Source organism: Nicotiana tomentosiformis, chromosome 5 (genome assembly GCF_000390325.3).
Source record: "Nicotiana tomentosiformis chromosome 5, ASM39032v3, whole genome shotgun sequence".
In the NCBI taxonomy this organism is placed as follows: domain Eukaryota; kingdom Viridiplantae; phylum Streptophyta; class Magnoliopsida; order Solanales; family Solanaceae; genus Nicotiana; species Nicotiana tomentosiformis.
Window position 1 is genome coordinate 98,956,815 of NC_090816.1, and position 15,115 is coordinate 98,971,929.

Consider the following 15,115-nt stretch of genomic DNA (forward strand, 5'->3'; position numbering starts at 1 on the left):
TATATATCTTTTGAGGGAAAGGTAAATGAGGCATAAGCTTGCTCTTAATGTTCTCCCTTCTCGGTTTTTCGTTCTTCTTCTTTTTCTTCGCTTTCATCAGACCTTTCTTATTTTTATCAACATCATTCTTCAGCTGCTCCACACTTTCTTTTTCAAGTTTCACATCAATTTGGATCGGGGTGGGATCTTTCAACACTTGCCCAGTTCTCAGAGTTACACCATTCACTGTTTCTTTGTCATTTCTCTTAGTATCAGCCGGGAGCGTTCTTGGAGCCCTTGATGTGCCATAGAAATGCAACACTTTTGATACTAATTATATAGACTTTAGCTCATCTTTTAAAATATTATAAGTCATTTCTTATGTAGTTTTGATATTTTGCAGTAAACCAGACTTGAAGAGCCAAGAACATGAAAAAAATGACAAAACCCATGGAAAGTAAGAAATGCGGGCAGGTCTGCGATCGCAAAATTGATGTGCGGACCGCAGACCCATCGCAAAATGAAGCAAATCATCACAGTTTTTGAGAGTCAAGTCTGCGATCCATTATGCGGTCACACAACTCTTTTGCGGACCGCATAGTGATCGCACAAAAGCAAAAGGAATTCCAGCAAAGATGATTTTGCGGTGAGTTATGCCGTTGCGAAAATGTGGACCGCATAACCAAAATGCGATGGAAAATTGGAAAACTTTGTTATCAATTCTGCGGCGAAAAATAAAGATGTGTGGACCGCAAAAGCATTGTACGACCCATTCTGCAGTCGTAGACTTGATCTGCAGGGTTATTTTTGTTACTTTTTGACCACAATTTTTAGATCAATTAGGGTTTTTGTGGACCATCTTGTCTGAAAAAGAGGCTACACTTAGAGCATTGAATACACCACTATTTTGGAAGCTTTTGGGAGAGAATCCAAGACTTTATTCCCTTTGTAAGCTTTTTGACTTTATTTATTACTTTGTTCTTGTCTTCTAGTATGAGTGGCTAACTTTAAATACTAAGGTTGTGGACCCTAAGTGGGTGTAATATTAATGGGTGTTTACCATTGAATATATATATAATGGTTGGTTGATTTCTATTCATTTCTCATGCTTCATTTATAGTTGATGGTTACAAACATTGACTAGTACCATTTTACTCTATCTTTACTTTGAAAAGTGGGTTAGGGTTTGGTAGAATTGAATAGCAAGAACTCAAGGCTTTAAATATTGTTTAATAGAATCGCTTAGGGATAAGTGGGTTCTACTTGGCATAAATTAGTTGCTCTTAATAGTAACTCTTCTATATTTGGGAAAATCATAAAGAGGAAATACTACCTAGTTATTGGAAAATATTGTGTAGTCATTTAGGAACTATTTGCATATCAAATGACCTTCAATTAGAAATATATCATATTAACACCGATAGCATTACATTCCATCGATGGGGACACAACCTTGGTTTCTCAATCACAAAACTTTTTTTAAACTAACGGAGTAGGACTACGGCTTAAGTCAAGTTTCACACTATTCAAGTAGCCTGTTCACACCTATTCCCTATGGGATTCGACCCAACCTAGTTGGGTTATTATATTTGATACCGACCGCCTTACACCATTTATATAGGTATAATTTGAGCGTATTAAATTTTGGTGCCGTTATCGGGGGATACAATTTTGAAATTACTAACTTGTGTGCGCTTTACTTTACGTCTTCTTCTATTCCATCACACTTTGCCTGCTTTGCTTGGTGTCATTAGGTAAACTTGGGCGAGCCGGAAGAAGAGAATGTGTTTGCGGATATAGATGGGTATATTGAGTATACAAATTCTATTGTCCCTCCAAGAGTTGATGCCACCTTCAAAGTGGAACACAGTCTAATCCTAATGCTAAAAGCAGAGGGATTCTTCCGAAATTCCATCGATGATGATCCGACACAACATATTAGAAATGTTTTGGGTGTGTGGGCAATGCACAAGAAGAATCATGTCTAAAATGATGCCCTAAGGTTGAAGATGTTCAAGTACTCTCTAACTGGAGAGGCAAGACCGTGGATCCAAAATCTACCCCCTAATTCCATCCATACTTGGTCCGAGTTTTCCTAGCAAAATGGTTTCCGCAAAGCAAAGTCCGAGTCCCGAGATAATATTTTCTTCTTCAAGCAATTACCTGGGGAGCATCTACATTAAGCATGGGATAGATTCAAGCTATATTTAGTGAGGTCGCCGAATCATGACTTTCCGGATAATATTTTGTTGGAGAAGTTTTACATGGGTTTGGATCCCTTAAATCAATCAATAGCCAAAAATGCAGCGGATGGATCCTTTATGGATAAAACATTTGCAAGGGTCATATAAATCCTTGACAAGATGGCAGAACATAACCAATCTTGGCACTCGGAAGACATCACAGGTGGAATTACATATGGTACTCCTTCCTTGACCAACATGATTAAGGAGAACCAAGAAAGAGATCAAGTAATTTCTGTACTTGCCACCAATGCCAACGTGTTGACGAAAATATTCACTGAAAGCCAAACAAAAAAGATGAATGTTGTGGAAGATGTGCAACCTATGTCAAATGAGGAATACGTAGAAGCAAATTATTTCAACAATCCTCAAGGAGGATATCAAAGACAACCCTACCAAGGTTTAGGAAAACAACACCAATGGAGGTCTAACCCGCAAGGGCAAGGCAACCAACAGTGGCGAAATGACCAAGGTAGTTCAAATCAAGGAAATTGGAGTAACAACAACAACAACTTTTCAAATCGGAGTTCAAACCTCTATTTTCCACCAAAGGGGCAATATGCTAACTCTCCACATTGGAAGGAAAGTTCTTCAAGTGAGTACAAGTTGGAAAAAATGCTTGAAAGAGTATTGTAAAATCAAGAGAGATCCGACACTTCAATGAAGAATATGACCGAGCTTGTGGGTTCTCACACTGCATCTATTCAAAAGTTGGAGATGCAAATGAGGGATCTTTCAAGAGATCAAAATCCGAAGCAAAAAGGCACGCTCCCAAGTGATACAATTGCAAACCCAAAAGGTAGTGGGAGTGGTCCAACTTCTCATTGTATGGAAATCACAACTCGAAGTGGGAAACTACTTCAAGGAGAGAATGAACAAATAGTCAAAGTGGAAGATTTTGAACAAGAAGTCGAGGCACAAGTTAAGGTGCCAATTGTTGTTGAAGTTGAAAGACTCTCGAAGAAGGTAAGAACTCAAGAAGTGAACCATGAAGAGGTTAAGGAAAAGGTAATAGAGGCACCAAAAACTCTAGCACCAATTCCTAGACCATCTCCTCCTTTCCCTCAAAGACTTGCTAGAAAGGTTGATGATAGCAAACTCGAGAATTTCTATGACATCCTAAAGTAATTATCGGTGAACATTCCATTTGTTGAAGCATTTCAAGAGATTTCGGGTTTTGCTAAGTACTTGAAGGACTTGATCACTAAAAATAAAACCACTAAGAATGAAGTGGTGAATATGATTCACCGGGTTAGTTCCATCATTGCAACAACCGTTGTCCAAAAGAAGGAGGACCCGAGAGCCTTCACCATTCCATTCACTATTGGATTACGCAATTTTGCACGAGCCCTTTGTGATAATGGGGGTAGGCCTACAAGTATGAGGTTGCAAATGGCCCACCGTTCAATAAAGCGACCGATGGAAATAGTTGATGATGTGCTTATGAAAGTGGGGAAGTTTCTCCTCCCTGCCGACTTTGTTATTATGGATTGTGCTATTGATAAAGATATCCCTATCATCTTGGGGAGACCATTTCTTGATACCAATAGGGCACTCATGGACTCAAAGCGAAATGAGATCAAGTTCCGAGTCAATAACGAAGAAGTTACCTTTCAAACGAGTAAGGGTATGAAATTGCCACATGCATACGAAAGTATCTCAGTCATTGAATGTTGTTGATTAGGTAGAGGATGCAGTCGAGGTGAAGATGGAAGAGGAATGCCTTGGTGAGGCATTGTCGGATATTTTGGTGAATTTTGATGGTGAGGACATGAAAGGATTCGTGGAATCGGTGAATGCATTGGAAGGGATTGGGTCCTACAGTTATGCACCAAAGAAGCTTTCTCTTGACTTAGAGAACATAGTCACTCATCCCGATAAGCCTTCAATTTTTGAGCCCCCAGAACTTGAGCTCAAGCCACTTCTTCCGTATTTAAGGTATAAATTTCTTGGCTCTAATGAAATTATACCTGCAATTGTTTCTTCTTTGTTGGATAATGTATAGGTTGAACACTTATTGAATACCTTAAGGGAGCACATACATGCCATTGGTTGGACTATAGCGGATATCTGAGGGATTCCCACCGGAATTTTTGAGCACAAGATACAATTGGAGCAAGAGAGCAAACTTAGTGTGGAGCATCAAAGAAGGTTAAATCCTTCCATGCAAGGGGTTGTGAAGAAATACATCATAAAATGATTGGATGCCGGGGTTGTCTACCCCATTTCTGATAGTCCATGGGTGAGTCCGGTGCAATATGTGCCAAATAAATGAGGCATGACCGTGATTCAAAACGACAAAAATGAACTCATCTCAATGAGGACGGTGACCGGGTGGAGAGTTTGCATGGACAACCGAAAGCTCAATAGTCCTACTTGCAAAGACCATTTTCCTATGCCTTTTATTGATCAAATGCTTGATCGGCTAGTAGGAAGGTCATTTTATTGCTTCTTGGATGGTTATTCCAACTTCAACCAAATCAACATTGCCTTAGAGGACCACGAGAAGATGACATTCACATGTCCGTATGGGACATTTGCCTTTAGCCGGATGCCATTTGGGCTACGCAATGCCCCATATACTTTTCAACGATGCACGATGTCAATCTTCTTGAACATGGTGGAGGACTTCTTAGAGGTATTCATGGATGACTTCTCTATAGTTGGTGATTCCTTTGAGCATTGCCTTGCCAACCTTAGGCAAGTGCTCAAAAGATGCGAGGAAACAAAACTTGTACTCAATTGGGAAAAATGTTACTTTATGGTGGATGAGAGTATTGTTCTTGGCCACAAAATTACCAAGCGAGGCATAGAGGTTGATCAGGAAAAGATCGAGATCATTTCCAAGCTCCCTCCTCCCACTTCGGTAAAGGGTGTTCGGAGCTTTTTGGGGCATGCCAGTTTTTACAGGTGATTTATCAAGGACTTCTCAAAAATTGCAAGTCCCATGTGCAAGCTCCTTAAAAAGGATGCTAAGTTTGAGTTCGGTGAGAAGTGCCTCAAAGCTTTTGAGGAATTGAAAGTAAGGCTCACCACGACACCTATTATTGTCACACCCCATTGGTCTCTTCCATTTAAACTTATGTGTGACGCCAATGATGTAGCTATTGGAGGAGTACACGGTCAATGACATAACAAGATTCTTCATCCTGTCTACTATGCAAGCAAGACACTCAATGGTGCACAAATGAATTACATTGTAACTGAGCAAGAACTGCTTGCTATTGTATATGCTTTAGAAATATTCCGAGCCTATTTGTTGGGATCGAAAGTGATAGTATACACCGATCATGCTGCTCTCCGCTACCTTATGACGAAGAAGTATGCTAAACCAAGATAGATTAGGTGGGTTCTTTTGTTACAAGAGTTTGACTTTGAAGTCAAATATCGAATAGGAACAGAGAATCAAGTTACAAATCACTTATCTAGGCTTGAAGAGGCAGGGAGACCAAAAACATATCTTGAAATTAATGATGCCTTCCCAGATGAACACTTATTGACAATATCTAGCACCTCCACTCCTTGGTATGCCGACATCGCTAACTTCTTGGTTGGTGACCTTATCCCTATCAGATTGGAAGCTTATCAAAAGAAGAATTTCTTACAGGAGTGTAGGCAATACTATTGGGAGGAACCCTTTTTGTTCCGGATTTGCGCCGACAACATCATTCGGCATTGTGTTCTGGAAGATGAGATAATTCAAATTCTCAAAGCATGTCATGACTCTCCAATTGGGGGTCACCACAGTGGAAATCGTACTACGACAAAAGTGCTTGAGTGTGACTATTATTGGCCATTGATCTACCAAGATGCAAACCAAATGGTCAAGGCATGTGATCAATGTCAAAGACAAGGGTCACTTTCTAGAAGGCATGAGATGCCTATGAACTTTGTGATGGAGGTCGAGATCTTTGATGTGTGGGGGATAGATTTCATGGGTCCCTTCGTAAACTATTACAACATGACATATATCTTGGTAGTAGTAGATTATGTCTCCAAATGGGTTGAGGAAATTGCCTTGCCAAACAATGAGGCACGAAGTGTAACCACCTTCTTGAAGAAGAACATATTTACTCGGTTTGGAACCCTAAGGGGTATCCTTAGTGATGGTGGTTCTCACTTTTGCAACAAAGCCTTTACCGGGTTACTCGAAAAATATAGAGTTAAGCACAAGGTGGCTACCCCTTATCATCCTCAGTCAAGGGCTCAAGTTGAAGTTTCCAACCGGGAGATCAAAAATATTCTAGCAAAAATTGTTAATGCAAACAGAACTGACTGGTCAAAGAAGCTGGATGATGCATTGTGGGCCTATCGAACAACATTTAAGACACCCATTGGCACCTCACCTTACCGATTGGTTTTTGGTAAGGCTTGTCCTTGCCAGTGGAACTTGAACACAAAGCCATATGGGCATTAAAAAAGTTAAATATTAATTGGGCCGAAGCTGTTAATTTAAGGATGACACAACTCAACGAGATGGAAGATTTTTGTTTTCATGCCTATGAGAATGCAGCCATGTATAAAGAAAGAATGAAGTTTGTTCATGAAAAGAAAAGTTTGAAGCGGGAATTCAAATCCGGTGACTTAGTCTTACTCTTCAACTCAAGATTGAAGTTCTTTCCGGGCAAACACAAATCCAAATGGTATGGACCGTTCAAAGTTGTGAATGTGTCTTCCTCTGGCGCTATTGAATTAGAATCCGAGGATGGGACCCGAACTTTCAAAGTAAATGGCCAAAGGGTCAAGTATTACCTTGGAACCATTGGAGAAAGGAAACTAGTAGAACAATCTGCACTTATGGATAGTCCGGAACCAATCCCCACCACTGATTAGCCAAAATGGGGACAACATCGTCGTGCCGCGACGTTAAATCAAGCGCTTCTTGGGAGGCAACCCGTGTGTTGGTAACAATTCTTTGGTTAGATTTTAATTTTGGTAGGTTCAATTATAAGTGTTGAACAGTTTGACGTGTGTGTTAGAATGCAGATTACCAAAAATACAAAGAAATATGATGCAAAGGCAGAGGGAAAATGAAGGAAAAGAAGCTGAGCTTAAGGTGTTGTTCTGCAGCAAAATATGCCACCGCATAAATGGTATGCAGACCGCATAATGGTCACAGATACAAGAAGAAAACCAGTCAAATTGGGTCTTAAAAATGCGGAAGAAAATCAACTTCTGTGACCCGCAGAATCATTCTACGACCGCAGAAACGAACATCTGTAGCCGACTACCCAGGTACTAATCCATCGCAAAACACATATGCGGCCGCATAATCTGTTATGTGATGGTCATTTGACCGCAGAACCTCAGGTATTAAACCCTAGTTCTGTCTCTCTCTCCTTCCCATCTGTTTTCTCTCATATCACGCACCCAGGCACAAAAACTAAAAAAAAAAAAAAGAAATCAGAAAAAGGGAGGCTCACCTTGATCGCCTGACTCATGATTCACACCAACTTAGCTTGCTCGAACTTCTGCAATCTGGTATGTAAAATTTCCAAAATTTCTCTAGCTCAGTTAAAGTAAGAACCGATGTGTGCTTTCACTCATTTTTATTCTTTCCTTTTTCCTCTAATCCATGTTACCCTCTTCTATATACCCAACTTCTTGTCTCTTGTAATGAGAATCGACTCTAGGGGGAACATATGTGTTGTGGGTCAATCACAATTTGGGGTTGAGTATTAGGGGGTCTGAATAGAGTAAGAGGGTTGGGAATTTATGGCAAGTTGCATTAGATATTGCTAGGATGATCATGAAATTGACCTAATATTGAGTGTGTGTAATACTCTCTCACAACTTGAGCATCTGGTCCTGAGTGTGCATAAAGGTTGCTTGTGAGTCTTTTTTTTAGTAGAGATGATGATCTTTACGGTCCGCATAACTATTTTGCGATCCGTAGAGTCATCGCATTCTGTATGCTTGAGAGTTTTCTCAGTGCCAATATGCGGTTGAGTCTGCGACCGCAGAATTGGTTTGCGGACAACACAATGGTCGTAGACCTAATTAGAATCCAGCCTTATTCAAAGTTCAAAATATGACCGATCTGCGGCTGCAAACCCGTTCTGCGACCACTTCTGTGGCCCGCATAATTCTTTTTATTTCTGATGGTTATCTTCCGCGTTGTGTTTTGCGGTTCGCAGAGTTGTTCTGCGATCGCATAACTGTTCTTATAACATTTTGTGTCTTTCATTTCTATGCTATATTTTACACATGCCCTACCTTGTAGTACTCCTCGTTAATTGGCAGGAATGGCTCCAAAGATATCCTTAGCATCGTGAATGCCCACCACTCGAGGAAAGATAGGGGATGCATCTATAAGCCCACAATCACAGCAATCCCAACGCAAATGTCCTGGCATATCCAGAAATTCATCTGAGCCTATCTCCTAGTCTGAAGAGGAGGAGGCACAGCTTGACCTTTTAACACCAGTTGACCTCCAGGCCGAAGCACATAGAAAGAGTGGTGAGGATCTCAGGTTTAGGATTCCCGGCTCTTGGACTCTATACAGAGATGGTTTGGCAAAGAGAAAGATCCTCGAAGAAAAGCAGCTGAGTTTGAACGGTCTTAAAGAACACTATCCCCATGTGCTAGAAAACATGAAAAAGAGGGGATGAGAGTTCTTCACCAAAGTTCCGTGAGAATACAACGAGATGCTTGTTAGGGAGTTTTATGCTGCATATGCTGCATCCAGGAGCTCAAAACAAAAGAGAAACTATCGATACTTGAAATCTATTTTAGTCCGAGGAGTTGAAATACTTTGTGATTCCCCATCCATCAATGATGTATATTTCAAGGATTGGGAGCCAGGCATGGCAGAATATGAGGCAAAGATTGCAAATAAAGAATTTGAGCATGCTTGGGTAGCCTCTGTATTAGCCAAAGGAACTCCGCCATGGATTGCACCGCGCCAAAAAATTCACAAGAGGGATTTCACCCAAGAGGGCCGGTATTGGCTAAGTTTTGTCTGTTCATGTATACTACCTACGAGAAATGATATCGACATCAATATCGAGAAGGCGATCCTTATTTCTTGCATCATGTCGGGTATCAAGATTAATGTGGGAGAGCTTATATTTTCTGAGATTGGGATAAGGGCAAACCAGAAAGAAACCTCGCTCCCTTTTCCATGCTTAATCCATGCTTTGTGTAGACGCGGCGGTTCCTCTATTCCCCAAACACGACCGCATAGAAAATGCTGTTCAGGATATTGACATCACTCGTCACCAGGACATTGATAAAGTGGTCAAAGATCCACCAGAGCAATCACTCACTCTCCCTCCGGCCTCTTCCGTCTCAGCAACACCTGCTGCCTCCTCAGGGCCAGACACCTCTTCTACACCAGCTACCTCCACATCCACTCCCAGATCAGCCACTACAACACCACCGGTCTCCCTACCTGAACTCTCCAAGCTTGGTCTACTACACAACATGCAAATGCCAAAGTGGACAAACTGACAAAAGAACTTCCATCGCTCATCCGGCAAGCATTGGCCCCGATCCAAACCTCAGTAAGTGATCTTCAGAAGCAACATCTATCATATGCGGATCGACTCAAGAACTTGGAAGCTCTCCTTGAGAAGGTTGAGCGAGGTGAAGCAGGGGACATGCCTCAACTCAAAAAAGATGTAGCTGAGCTCAAGTCAGAGCTGCATAAAATGCAGACACTGGAGTTTTATTTGACCATCCTTTTTCCAGTGGAAGGGGAGCAGGGTAATGGCACCTCCCACGTATCAAAATTCGATCTGTATTTCACAAACCCTCTATCAGTTGAGAAGGCACACAACACTGACATCTCACAAGCTTTGGGTTCCGTTGCACACACCGATGATCATTCAGATGAGGAATCTGGAGAGTCTCATGCATAAACTGATGGGGAAGAGATACTTGAGGAGGGTAATGATCAGAGGGACAACAAAGGCAAATAGATTACCATTTCTCCATATGCACCGGGTGAGGAGGAGGCGGATGTGCAGATAGCTATCGTACACTCCCTTGCAGATATGGTTGCCAGGCCTACTACCACGATCATACAACCATCATTTGGTGAGGCCAGCAGCTCCCAGGTCCATGACCCAACTTCGCAACTGGCGGAGCTTCTAACTTTGGTCCTGGACACCAATGCCCAGTCAGGGGCTCCACCCACTGCCTCTACAGTGTCAGCTCCCGTCCCTACGACCGCCTCAGATATTCCAACCCCTCCAAGTGCCTAGTGTGCCCTAGGAATCCCCTATACTTTGCTCTTACTTTCTCAGTGCATTGGGGACAATGCATGCTCTTAGGTTGGGGATGGGGTAGTCAACGTTTGCAACTTGTATATAAACTCTTAGTCTTAATAATGTAGATTTGTATATAGTAATGAATTCCCCTTGGTTTTTCTTCGTCGGGTTCTTTCCCAAGGGTGTAATAGTAGAACCATGGTCGTAGCATAAAATATTTTGACTTGTTTGGTGTTTTTGTTCTAGATTCAAGCATGTGATAAGTTTTTGTGGAATATATTGCACCTTCAAATTTTTGGAAATAAATAGTTAGTCATTCTTGTGAAATTGAGGCTCTCTCTTTTACTTTGTGCTTACTTAGAATCTCAAATATCATGTGATGAAGCATTGAACTGCCTTGTATTCACTTGAGGTCTAAAATTATGCCAATTTGAGTAGTTCATGCGTCGTGAGTGGTGAGAATTCGTGTAAATAATGCATGTGCTCAACTTGTAATGTCTAGAACTTGCCAGGTTGGTTCCTCAATGCAAATCTCAGGTTGATAATTGGGTGTCAAAATTATCTTAGGCTCTCGTTGTGACTGCTAACTAGTTTTGACCAAATTAACCTCCTTGGTGCACTTATCATCCTAGTTATCCCATGTTGAGCCTTTAACCTTTTATTTGGCTACTACATTACAAACCTTTACCCTTTTGTGAAATAATTCACCCTTTTGAACCCGTCCCTCCTCGAATGTTGAGGATAAGGCTAAAAGCCTAAGTTGGGGTATTGGTATAAATTGGGAAATGGTGTAGATGTACATTGTGTGCATCATCAAAGACCTCAAAGTTGTCTATACGAAAGTACTCAAGATCTAAAAGAAAAGCAAAAGAAAATAAGTATATATAAAACAAAATTGGTGGAGTCTTGTGAAAATTAGAAAGATAGGTTGAGGTGGTTCTATGTTGGTAAGTAGAAGTCAATAAGAGCTATGTGGTTTAAGAAAAAAAATAAAAATAAAAATGGTGTGTAGCGTTCAAGGAGGGTACAGTCACTATATTCTCAAATATTCATCCAACCCGTTCCGAAGCCTACACTACAACCCTTAAAACGTCCTTTTTGATCTACAACCAAATATTAATGAGGTAGCAATGAGTTAAAATAAGGGCAAGCATATGGACTGATACTTGTAGCACTTAGCCTTCTTTCTGAGTGCAAGAGTGTTTAATTGTATCCCCTGTACATATGTTTTGAGTAGGGGATTTTTCTTGATGTGAGCACATATGAATTGCAAGATTTAGTAGAAGTAGGCTTCTTGAAGTATGATACAAATGAATATCTAGTTGTGGGTAGCACTCTGTCATTGCTCTTGAGGCTCGAAGTTTACAAACTGATTATTCGAATTGTTAAATGATCTTTGTCTTCAAAGAAGTGTGAATAAAATAAGTTACATGTTTGTTAGCTAACAATCAGCACCATCCATAGTCATTGCTTCTTTATGATTGGTCAGAAAGTAGATTAGTATTTGGTAGGTTGACTTTTTAGTTGCTTGAGGGCAAGCAATAGTCTAAGTTGGGGGTGTTGATGTGCCGTAGAAATGTGGCACTTTTGATACTAATTATATAGACCTTAGCTCATATTTTAAAGCATTATAAGTCATTTCTTATGTAGTTTTGGTGTTTTACAGGAAACCAGACTTGAATAGCCAAGAACATAAAAAATAAGACAAAAACCCATGGAAAGTCAGAAATGTGGCAGGTCTGCGACCGCAAAAGTGATGTGCGGACCTCAGACCCATCGCATAATGAAGCAGATCATCACAGTTTTTGAGAGTCAAGTCTACGATCCATTGTGCGGTCGCACAACTCTTTTGCGGACCTCATAATGATCGCACAAAAGCAAAAGGAATTCCAGTGAAGATGATTTTGCGGTGAGTTATGCGATCGCGAAACCAATATACGGACTGTATAACCAAAATGCGATGGAAAATTGAAAAACTTTGTTATCAATTCTGCGGTGAAAAATGAAGATGTGCGGACCGCGAAAGTGTTCTGCGACCCATTCTGCAGTCGCAGACTTGATCTGCAGGGTTATTTTTATTACTTTTTGACCACAATTTTTAGATCATTATAAATAGAATGATTAGGGTTTTTGTGGACCATCTTTTCTGAAAATGATGCTACACTTATAGCATTGAATGCACCATTATTTTGGAAGCTTTTGGGAGAGAATCCAAGACTTTATTGCCTTTGTAAGCTTTATGACTTTATTTATTACTTTGTTCTTGTCTTCTAGTATGAGAAGCTAACATTAAATACTAAGGTTGTTGACCCTAAGTGGGTGTAATATTGATGTGTGTTTACCATTGAATATATATATAATGGTTGGTTGATTTCTATTCATTTCTCATACTTCATTTATAGTTGATGGTTGCAAATATTGACTAGTGCCATTTTACTCTATCTTTACTTTGAAAAGTGGGTTAGGGTTTTGTAGAATTGAATAGCAAGAACTCAAGACTTTAAGCCTTGTTTAATAGAATTGCTTAGGGATAAGTGGGTTCTACTTGGCATAAATTAGTTTCTCTTAATTGTAACTTTTCTATATTTGGGAAAATCATAAAGAGAAAATACTACCTAGTTATTGGAAAATATTGGGTAGTCATTTAGGAACTATTTGCATATCAAAGGACCTTCCATTAGAAATATATCATATTAACATCGATAGCATTACATTCCATTGACAGGGACACAACCTTGGTTTCTTAATTAAATTAATTAAATTCTCTTAACAAAATAGTTGTTCTTGACAATTCATAATTACAAAACTCTTTTTAAACTAACAGAGTAGAACTACGACTTAAGTCAAGTTTCACACTATTCAAGTAATCTGTTCACACCTATTCCCTATGGGATTCGACCCCAACCTAGTTGGGTTATTATATTTGACACCGACCACCTTACACCATTTATATAGGTGTAATTTGAGCGTATCAACCCTCTCAGATAATATTGTTGCAATCTGTCCTACTTGTCTCTCCAAGTTTTGAAAACCAGTGCCCAGTTCGTTGATAACTGCTCCACGGGCATCCAGCCTCTCATCTGTATTGATAATGAAAGCCTTCATTAGATCCTCTAGACCAGGCTGAATGGGCGGTGGAGGCTGATATTGCCGCCTTTGCTGTTTCATAAAGCCAGGAGCTCCTTGTCCCTGGGGTCTAGAGTTATTTTATTGCCAAGCATTCGCAGTACCTCTAGGTGAACTCCATGAAAAATTGGGGTTCCTCTGAACTATTGTATTATAATTTTCCACAACATTTAATTCCTAAATTGAGGCTTGACACCTGCTTGAACCATTGCATTATATATCACAAGCTGGGTGAGGCTCATTTTGTATCGAGGCTAAGGACAACTTCTGTATTTTCTTAGCCATAACATCAAGCCGTACCTACACAGATGTATTAGCATCAACTTGGTGAAAACCAGTCGATCTTCTTCTTTCAGCACTCTCAGAGGGCCACTGATTAGTATCTTTAGATAACTCATCAAGAATTGTAATTATCTTCTCTGGAGTCTTCTTCATCAAAGGTCCTCCAACTTCATTGCTTAATGTTCTACGTGAGGCCGATGTCAATCCTTCCCAAAATCCTGGAGTTGCATCTAGAGTTCAATTCCACTATGTTGACACTTTCTAACTATCTCCTTAAACCTCTCCCATGCTTCAAAAATAGTTTCAGTCTCTTTCTGGCAGAAGTTATGGATTTCTCTTCTAATCTTGTCTGTCTTAGCCAAGGAGAAATATTTATCAAGGAATTTTCTAGTCATATCCTCCCAAGTTCTGATCGATCAATGGGGCAAACTCCGAAGCCACTCCTTAGCATCATCTTTAAGTGAAAAGGGGAATGCCCTTAAGTACACTGCATCTTGTGATACCCAATGTATTAAAAGGTGTTCATAATCTCCTCGAAGTCTATTAGATGAGTGTTTGGATTTTCGTTTGGCTTCTCTCTGAAGACACAATAATTCTGAAGGGTTTGAAGCAATCCTTGCTTCAACTCGAAATATTTTGCCGCAATTAGAGGTGGTCTAACTCTAGATAATCCTTGATTGTAGACAGATCGAGCATAATCGCCAAGTGGTCTCCCAGGCAAGGGTTGAAGTTGATTAAGTCTGATACCCCTCTCTTGTTCATAGATGTTCTGCGCATCTCTAATAGCCGCTTCCTAAGCATCTCGTGCAGATTTTTTTCGTTGTTGGGCTGCCTCTCTTGTAGCCAAATCTACATTATCATCACCGTTTCCAGCCATATTTTCTTTGGTTGAGGATTGACCAATATTTTCTGATGTCTCGGTGAGATTTCTTTTCTTCCTCACCTGTCACAATTGTTTTTTATCTCTGGCTCGTATGGTAGCACTTTTTTCGCAGAAGCTCAAGTCATGCACTACTCTAAACCTGGCACCTGCGCACAGTTAAAGAACACCAAATGTAAAAAGAGAAAAATAAGAAAATAAAAAAGAAAAATTACTGAATTAGAACTACAAACTATTTCAAACATTATTGATTGCCAATCTCCGGCAACGACGCCAAAATTTGACGAGCGCAAAACACATACCTAAATTATGCTCGCTAATCAAATATAGTATCGTATAATATCGTATCCACAAGGATTAAATTTAAACAGTATTATCGTAGTTTCTATATT

At 40.2% G+C, this 15,115-nt stretch overlaps 1 protein-coding gene and 1 non-coding gene across 2 annotated transcripts; both read left to right on the forward strand.

The window, feature by feature from the left end:
* Positions 1–3,461: 3,461 nt before the first annotated feature.
* On the forward strand, positions 3,462–4,227 carry LOC117274512 (uncharacterized). The gene is made up of 2 exons (XM_033653845.1): positions 3,462–3,812; positions 3,907–4,227. Exons 1-2 carry the CDS (start codon positions 3,462–3,464, stop codon positions 4,225–4,227), a joined length of 672 nt encoding a protein of 223 aa, XP_033509736.1.
* Positions 4,228–14,083: 9,856 nt separating this feature from the next.
* On the forward strand, positions 14,084–14,190 carry LOC117274514 (small nucleolar RNA R71). The gene has a single exon (XR_004504626.1). It is a non-coding gene; the product is annotated as a small nucleolar RNA R71 (small nucleolar RNA).
* Positions 14,191–15,115: the final 925 nt, after the last annotated feature.